The sequence below is a fragment of the Podarcis cretensis genome (assembly GCF_951804945.1).
Source record: "Podarcis cretensis genome assembly, chromosome: 11".
Classification (NCBI taxonomy): domain Eukaryota; kingdom Metazoa; phylum Chordata; class Lepidosauria; order Squamata; family Lacertidae; genus Podarcis; species Podarcis cretensis.
Window position 1 is genome coordinate 4,387,601 of NC_137180.1, and position 9,236 is coordinate 4,396,836.

A 9,236-nucleotide genomic window follows, 5' to 3' on the forward strand; every position below is an offset into this window, starting at 1 on the left:
AGAGGACCTAGGACGTGTATCCAGGATTCCAGCCTTCGTCGCTAAATACACGACATCTGTAATCCAATGCATATTTATCCCATTAGCACACGGGTTCACTCCAAGAAAGCATTCTCAGGACTGGACTATGTCGCCCACTGAGCCATGGAAAGGGAATTCTAGGTGGAAGAGGTGTAATTAATCTATTTTCTACACAAAGCCTAAGGCTGCCTCACCAAAAACCTTTCTAGTTCAGCATTTCAGAAGTCAAGACCTTGACTCGGGTTCCGAACAGGCGTTTCTGTTTTCCTTGGCATCGCTTCTCAATAACAAGAAAGCTCAGCCTTGAGCCATCGCCATCTCTACAGAGAGGAGCAGGCGGGGGGGGGGGGAGATTCCCAGGACAGGAGCGAAACCGAGCGGCATGGAGTTCAAGCGGCTGTGAGTAGTGGGCGCTGGGGAGACGGAGGAGGGAGGAGGAGGTCGTCTCCTTGCCATCCTGAGAGAGGGAGGGAGGGAGGCAGAGAAGCGATTTAACGGCTCCCTCCAGCGTCGCCTCCCTGCGCGTGTCCCTGGCCCCACCATGTCCGCTTAAAGAGTTAAGCGGGGCGGGGGGATGCGATCCGTGTCTTCTGATGTTCCCTAAGCCTCTGTCATGTGATGCTAAAGAAGCTGGAACTGGGCGGGGTGCTTCGCTGTCCCGGCCAGGGATCATCACAAAACGGAGCCGGGAAGCTCTGCGGAGCCAGAAGCCCACCTGCGACGCTGCCTTCTCCAGCCGCCGTCGCCGACCTCTGCGCTCTGCGCTCTGCCTCCAGGCTGCGCGGCGGCCAAGCGCTCCGGACGCAGCTGCCTGGCACTTCCAAGCAGCTCCTTCTTTCCTCGAGCGGATCCCGAGGGCCAAGCACTCGCCACCAATCCGCTCCCCACCCGCTCCCCACTTAAGGGCCACGGCAGAAACTCCAGCCACAAGACACCCTTCCCAGCAGTGGATCCCCTAAATCCCGGTGGCCGCGAGTGACTTCTCCGCCTCCTTCCCGGGAACGTGCAGGGGCCGCTTTCGCCCTGCGAGGACTGTGCGGTGCGCCGAGCGGCTTCTTCGACGGGCCCCGGCAGCTCTGCTTCGAGCGGTTCCTGCGCGGAGGGAGGCGCTGCTCGCCGGGCATTGAGTTCTGCCGTGGGACTGACTTCCCCACTATGGGCTGAAGCTCTTCGCAGAGTAGTGAGACATGGCGAGGGGGGGAAGTTCAGAAAAAGACCCGTGTCAAAGAAGTTGCCGGATTCTGTCCCGCCGGCGGTAGCGAGACGGTTGAGGATGCGCTTCGAAAGCACCTTGATTTGGGAGCAGTGAACCCGCTTTGTATGTAGCATTGCAGAGCCAGTCCTAGAGAGAAAGAACGGGGAAAGAGGGGAGAGATACGGATTAAAGGGGGTGGGCTCGCAATATGCATTCTCCGCCCGGGGTCGCAGATCTGCGGGGAAGGACGTGCCGGGAAGGCTGGAGGTACCACTGCCGCCTGCACCAGTGATGCCGTGAGAGGAGAAGCGCTCCTTCGTGGTCGGGGAGAGATCTGAGTGTGCGGGTTCTTCTTCTCCAGGCGTCTCAGCCAGGGGCGGGCCAGTGCCATGCCTCGCCCGGGCAAGAGCTCCTACAGCGACCAGAAGCCCCCTTACTCGTACATCTCCCTGACGGCCATGGCTATCCAGCACTCGGCCGAGAAGATGCTCCCTCTGAGCGACATCTACAAGTTCATCATGGAGCGCTTCCCTTACTACCGCGAGCACACGCAGCGCTGGCAAAACTCGCTGCGCCACAACCTCTCCTTCAACGACTGCTTCATCAAGATCCCGCGCCGGCCGGACCAGCCGGGCAAAGGCAGCTTCTGGGCCCTGCACCCCGACTGCGGGGACATGTTCGAGAACGGCAGCTTCCTCCGGCGCAGGAAGCGCTTCAAGGTGCCGCGGCCGGAGCCCCACATGCCGGCGGCAGGCAAGGCAGGGGGCGTCCTGCACCCGCACCTCAGCCACTATTTCCACCCGCACCACCCGCACCAGCCGCCTCCTCTTCCTCCTCCTCCTCCTCCTTTGCAGCCTCCAGGAGCCGCCAAAGGCCACCCAGACTCCAGCATGGCTGCTGCGGCTGCCGCTGCAGCGGCGGCGGCAGCTGTGGGGAGGCTGCCCCAGTTCCAGCCCTACAGCTCCTCGCCGGGCTTCAAGCACCCCTTCGCCATCGAGAACCTCATCGGGCGAGACTACAAGGGCGTGATCCAGGGGGGCGGGCTGCCCCTGGCCTCGGTCATGCACCACCTGGGCTACCCAGTGGCCAGCCAGCAGATCAGCACCATGGTCAGCTCCGTGTGGCCCCACGTGGGCGTGATGGAGGCCGGCGGCGGCGGCGGCGGCGGAGGCGGCTTGGCCCTCTCCCCCGCCGAGTACGGACCCTTCGGCGTGCCCATGAAGGCCCTCTGCCACCCGCCCGCGCCGACGCTGCCGGCCATCCCGGTGCCCATCAAGCCCACGCCGGCCATCTCCTCGGCCACCGCCATTCCCGCCCTGGCCGTGAGCCAGGTGGCCCAACAGCTCTGCCCGTCCGCTTCGCCCAGCTCCTCCTCTTCCCTTCTCGAACAGACTCCCACAAACTCCTCGGAAGGCAAAAGTTCCTGACATTCCGCCTCGGCCCATTCCTCGGAGGGGGCGCCTACAAGAGCGGGGGCGGCATCGCTTTTCCCTTCGCCTTTTAGGAAACACAGATATTAAGGGCGAAAGCCCGGCCACAGAGGCGTGTTTGGGAAGATGGTTGCTCTGTTCTTATTCTTATCCTCGTTGTCATCTTCATTCTTTCAAGCTCTGTATTTTAATTGTTGTACAATCAGTTTGTCGAGAGCCAGGTTCAGGTAAGGGTCTCTGTGTAAACTGTTAAACCATTTTTAAAAATCAGATTGCTGGTGATCATTTAGCAAGTATGTTGATCATCAAACTCTCAAAGCTGCATCCAGGCTTGAAATGCTACACAAAACGACACCCTCCCTAAAAAGAAAGAAAGAAAGAAACCCTTTACGATCGGGGCCTAAAACCAAGGTCCTTAACACACTTCCTTGAAAGTAAGCGCCACTGGAGTCACGGAAATAATAAAATATCTCCCAGGTATCAGGATGTAAAGTTTTCAACGCGAAGCCGATTCCTTAAAGGAAGTTCCTTGGAAGGTCTAATCAGCCCAGACATAATTACAGATTGTGTTTAGAAAAGAGGTGCCGAATTATTTTCTTGTGTGGTCTGGTGGCCGTGCTACTGGCTTCAGTGAGACTTATTTTAACGTAAACGTATTGTAGAATAGGGTATTGCGGGGGGGAGTCTAGCTGGTATTATTTCAGGAAGTTATGCCTAAAAAGTATTTTAAGCATGACCATCAATCTGTGCAATCCGAGGCTTGAAAAATAAATAGAAACGTCGCCATGGTCTTCATTTGGGCTCCTCCCGCGAGATAGGCCGTGACATCTTTTACTGGAACTTCCTTTTGCTAGCTTTAGAGTTACCAAGAACTCTTCATCGCCCAGGTCTGCACTGCCTATTCCAAGCTACTAATAATAGATCCAGCCCCAGGGGCAAGTCGAGATGGAGGCGCACAGGTAACTTTGAGAAGTGAGCCAATATAAAATTTAGGAATAGGGTTAACTAGGAGATCGCCTGGAATCATTTGCTCACTCTTTGGTGAACTAACCTTTCGGAAACCTGGTTCAAACTGAAATGTGTACTATGGATTGAGAAAAGTCCTGCATGGGTGTATTGGTAACCCTCTCAGATTCACACCGAATCTGCAACCTCCCCACCTCCCGCCAAAAAATGTGACCAAATATATACAGTATTAACGTTGACAGCAGCAACCAGCAACAGATTAAAACCCTAAACTTTAAAGGAGAAATGAGCGGGGATTAAAAGTGGAAATGGGTTTTGAAACCTAAGAACTGTCTGATAGTCTATTTCGGTTTGAAAAAAATGTGTCGAACGATGACATATAGAGACAATTTTTTCGAGTGGAAATTTCACATAGCGTTCTTTAGTGAAGTTTACGCGTTTGGTGTAATATTGTTGTGTAAACGTGCAAGACCTGTCTCATCATTACTCTGTTCCGAAAGCATTTTTTAAAAAAATCTCTTTCTTGTAAGTATGCTTATTACAACACCTTTATTATCCCTACTGGGTTACATACATACATACATACATACATACATACATGGCTGCTTTTCACAGGCTCCAACGGTCTGTTCTTACTCCACTTGAATTTAGAAATTAAATGCTGATGGGGGGGGGGGGGGTTAGGGTGAGGACCTGCGGGGGGGACACAACTCTTACATGATAAGCACTTTACGCAGAAGAAAGTTCTGTGAGAGGCAGGGGATGGGTCAAGCAACCATTTCCCGAGCACAACTTTCTTTTGGGTTGGATTTCTGAGTCCTAGCTGGTTTGTGAAGTATTGTTGTTGGCGCTTCCTGTCTGCCTTACTGTACATCATTGTTTCAATTAAAATATGACTTGTTGGCTTCCTCCTTCTAACCCCGATGCTTAGGGGGTTATTTTCTCCCTTTTAAAAATCCGTGGTTTATAGAGCTGTGTGCGCTAGAAAGCGCCCACATATGCCGCACCCGAGTTTGGGATGTGCTCTCTTGAACTGAGGAAGGTCTGATCCACAGGTTAGCGAGTCACTTCGGGCAAAGCGCGGAAGGCGTTAACCAGCGCTGGTCGCAACAAAACCGCGAGAATTCTGTTGAAAAGTGCCCTGGATCGCGCAGACCCGGAGAACAGACTTTTCTTACAATAAACTGGAAGGAGGGCCAGTTTATTTCAAGAAGACCGACTGCTGTGCTTGGATATCGATGGCCAGTTAGACCCGGAGTTGCTAGCTTGCTTTTAGTTCAAATGTACAGAGGCTTTTGCGTCTCTGCTAATGAAAGCACCAGGGTGTAAAAAGAATCTCTATAGAAGGTAAAAACTCTCTCTGAAAGTATGGGCAGGAAGGATGTGTATAGTAGAAAAGACTAACTCGTTTTCTGTGAATTTATTGGAAGTAAATAACGAGGGGCTTTACACTGCGGCAACAGTCTGCTCAGACACTGGGAACAGTTCTGACAAGGGAGGCCGGCCTGTTCAAACACTTCTGCTCTTCATTCTGGCCCATGAGTTTTGTATTCATGCAATCCTAATCCCGCCCTTTACCTGGGATTGAATTCAATAGGACTTGCTTCTGAGTAGACATGGTTAGCCCTGGGCTGTAAGATTGCATTAGTCCCTCAGTACAAACTCAGTGATGGCTCGCGGTCCTACGTGGAAATAAGTGCCACGGAAAAAAACGTGCTGAACGTGGAAGATAATTAAAACTGACACTGGTTTAAATCTTAGTCGCATCTGCGCTGCCGGCTCTAATGTCGAGTTATGGCCATAAGAAGCCTTGGTCCGAAGTTAATTCTGTTGCAGTCAATGAGGCTCGCTTCCGAATAAACGTGCCTGAATTGAGGGTGGAGTGTCATGCTTCCTTTCCAGACATGGGGACGGGTAAGTAAACCCATTCACTAGCATTGCGAATTCTGCCACTCCATTCAAAAAACCCGTACAGTGTAAGAAAATGCATTGTTGATTTAAATAACTCTTTTAATTTTAATCCTTCAGTTAGATGTACTAAGGATCAGAGTATTAAAAGGGCAAAGCCATTATCCTCTCCATGACCTCCTCTTTTAATATCTTGGCATCTTTAGCATCAAGTCACTTTTGAGCGACCAGGAATCTCACCTCATCATTCAGCAACCTAGAGGTTTAAAAAGTTGGGTGAGAACACGAGTCCATATTTGTAGTGGAAGGTATATGCAGTCCCATACATATATACTCAAAATCAAGTTCCATTTAATTCAATGGGACTTACTCCCAGGAAAGCGTGCAGCATTCCTATTGTGGAAAGATTATGCATGTTATCGTTAAACCCATCAATCTCCCCTTAAATCAGAAAATGTTCATCCACATGCCATAATTCATTTTCGGATCGATTCAACTGTTTTACGAAAACCTGATACTTACTATATTTCACAGGTTTCTCTCCAGGTTGTGGGGCGAAAGTTTCCGTGATATTATTATTATTATTATTATTATTATTATTATTAAAACTTTAAAGATAAAAACGCTCCCTTTTTTGTTTGTTTTCTACATTACTCATTTCAGTTTCCTAGTTTCGTAACAGAAAATAAATTAATAACACCGGACTTTGGGTTAAGTAAGAATAGAATTTGAGTTCATAGTTCACATTAGGCTTAAAGAGATTCCCTGACTTCTTAAAAAAATTAACAACAACACTGTTTGGGTGGAACAAGTACGACCTTCTTAAGAGTCCAGGAGCGGGGAAAAGTTCTCTACGAATTCTTGGAAGTTTTTCCATTCTGAGCTAAAGTATCCGGCTAAAAAGCACGTTTGCAGTCTAATATAATTGACGGGACGTTGGGGACTGTTTTCTACCCATCCATTCTAAGCGACTGTGGCCACCGCACCGCTTCCCCATCTCTTTTGCCATTCACTTGAGGTAACAAGTGTAGAATCCTTGTGATCATCTCCGATAACCAACAGGAATGACTGCAGATGATTCCCCCCCCCCCCGCCCGCTTGTGTTCGCGAGGACCGTGCACAGATTTCTCGTCTGATGTCAGCCGCAGAGGAATCACAGCACTGTTTCGGTTTGGAAACACGGTTCTCGGCATAACGGCGAATGGAAGACTTTTATCTTTCCTGCTTGTAAGAGGAAGTATTTCTCCGCTTGCTTTTTGGTTCAAAAGAGGCAGAGACCACGTGAAAGAGACGCAGCAATCAGGATATTTGTGCTGAGTTTTTTCCAGCAAAGGAAAGCGAAGTTAATTTCAGTTCAAGAAAATAGAATGCACTATGAGGAAACTGTAGGAGCCTTAGAATCAATGAAGGAACGCGAAGAACGAGGCGAAACCTCACTGATCTCAAGTGGACACTGACGTTTTTCGCTTCCGGGCTGATTTCTGCCGAACTTCCGAGCGAACGTTCCTGACTTTGCGATACGGAGTTTCTTATCGCAAGGACAAGAGACCAGCAACCTTTTCCAGGCAGGTTTCAAGGTCTTACTCTGCAGAACTATGGGCCCCAGCCGGTTAAGGCTTGAAATAAGTCGTGGGAGTTGCTTGAAACAGGCGGGAAGAAGAAGAAGAAGAAGAAGAAGAAGAAGAAGAAGAAGAAGAAGAAGAAGAAGAAGAAGAAGAAGAAGAAGAAGAAGAAGAACGTTAGCTGGATCGGAGCCACTCACGCACGCACGCCCCAATTCTATGGGGCTTAAGGGGTAAGAGCTGCTTCCAAGTTAAGGTGCCAGTGTTTTTAAATGACATGCTATCTAGAAACCAAGTCTTTCCTTCCCTAGGTAACGCACTCCTAAAGAAAGTAACACGGCTTTTGGCAAGGCTTCCTCGCCCACGTTATTTGTCGTCACGTCGACTTGAAGCAGGGAAGCGGGACGGGGCCGAAAGTTCCCAGGGTGGATGCCATTTCAAATTCAGATTTTTCGGAGACTATTAGACCTGAGGTAGTAAGCCTTAATTCTTCTGAGAAATAAAAGCACCTGCTGATTCCAGTACTTTCTACAATTCTTCATTTGAGAAGGACTGAGAAACTGAAAGTTGGGATACTGTTATTTTAAGACACCCATGAAATCCTGTGCTACATAGTCAATAGATTATTACATTTATCTCCCCCGGGCATTATGTTGGGGAGAGTTGATACAGGAATGAGTGAGAAAAATTCTTGTTAACTGCTGCTAATCCAGCTTGACTTGGGCTTCGAGTCTGAGGAGAGGATTTGAATTCGGAGAGACAAAAGACGGTCAGTTCCAAAGGGCAACTGTTGTCCTACAGAGAATAAAAACTCGGGGGGAGGCGCTTCCATGCGCGGGTCCAGTTCTGTAGAAATAGGCAGGGTGAGGTAGTGATTTAAAACTCTGAAAGTGTCACATGGAAGTATGAACCATTTCCTGAAATCGCGTTTAGGGTCAGGATTAGGGCACTGATCCAGCAACCGAACAATGAGATCAAGAACTGGAGGAGTCCTTAGCGTAGCCCATTCTTTCTCTCACCCACGGACTCCCTGCGTCTTTCACTGAAGCCTACAAAATGTTAGTCAAGGGATCCAGAGGTGCTATTCCGTTGGGATGTCTTGAGAGTAGTAGAAGTTAGCAGTCAGTTACAGCAAGCTAAAGCATCTTAAAGACTGACATGCTTATTCTGGCTGCCCACTTCAGGAGATGCATCTGGTCCGCGAAAGCTTGTGCCTTGATGAAATGTTCCCCATTCCCCCAGCGGGATTCAGCCAGGACCGGAGGGCTCTGTTTCCCGCACCGCTGCGGGAAGTTGCCCGAGGCTCTCGCCCGTCGCCGGAGCTCTTCCCTGACAGTTGGGCTTTGCTGCTGCAGACGACGCTGCAGCCAGGCCGGCACCACGAAATCTGCTGCCTGCCATGCAATCTGCGGCGGCAGCGCCCAGGGACGCGGCGGTGGCCCTTTTCTTTGGCACCGACCTCGGGCAGGAGCTGCCAGACTCCCCGTGCAGAGCTGGCGCTGGCTCCCAGGGGGGCAATCAGCCTTTCTTGTTGGCCATAGGGGGAGGGTGTCACCATAGAAGACGCATCTAAGCGAACATAGGGGGCTGTCGCGCTAATTGCCCGCGTCCAGGGGGCACAGCCTGGCTGCCAGCCGCCGCCCCCCGCCCTCGACTCAGCAGCAGCCAATATTTGGATAACGTGTAATTTCTACTGCCGCCCCCGCCCCTTTGGAAACCCGAACCGGTCTCTGACTGAAGCCCGTGCGATTAAGGGGAGATGTTTTGCCTGCGCGTAATTGCCTCGCAGGTTTCTCCCAGCAGCTCACGCAGGCGGGACGCGGAGCTTGGAGAGGTTCGAAGGGTGCCCAACACCCACCCAGTTCCAATAAGGTGTGTTGCATAAATAGGTGGGGAGATGGGAGGGGGAAATAATGAAAGGCAGCAGTGGGACCCCCAAATAGGGCAAGACCTGTGGTTCAGTGACAGAGCATCAGCTTCGCATGCAGAAGGCCTCAGGGTCAGTCCCTGGCATCTTCAGGGCGGGCTGGGAATGTCTCCTGTCTGAAAACCCCGGCGAACCGCTGCCAGTCAGTGTAGGCAATACGGAGCTAGATGGACCTCAATGGTCCGGCTCTGTATGTATTCAGGCTCGCTGAACTGAACTGAACTGAA

At 50.9% G+C, this 9,236-nt stretch overlaps 1 protein-coding gene across 1 annotated transcript; it reads left to right on the forward strand.

Moving 5' to 3' along the window:
* Positions 1–1,003: 1,003 nt before the first annotated feature.
* Positions 1,004–4,186, forward strand: FOXB2 (forkhead box B2). Its single transcript, XM_079995194.1, has one exon. The coding sequence runs from the start codon at positions 1,606–1,608 to the stop codon at positions 2,641–2,643; it is 1,038 nt and encodes a 345-aa protein (XP_079851320.1). The 5' UTR covers positions 1,004–1,605; the 3' UTR covers positions 2,644–4,186.
* Positions 4,187–9,236: the final 5,050 nt, after the last annotated feature.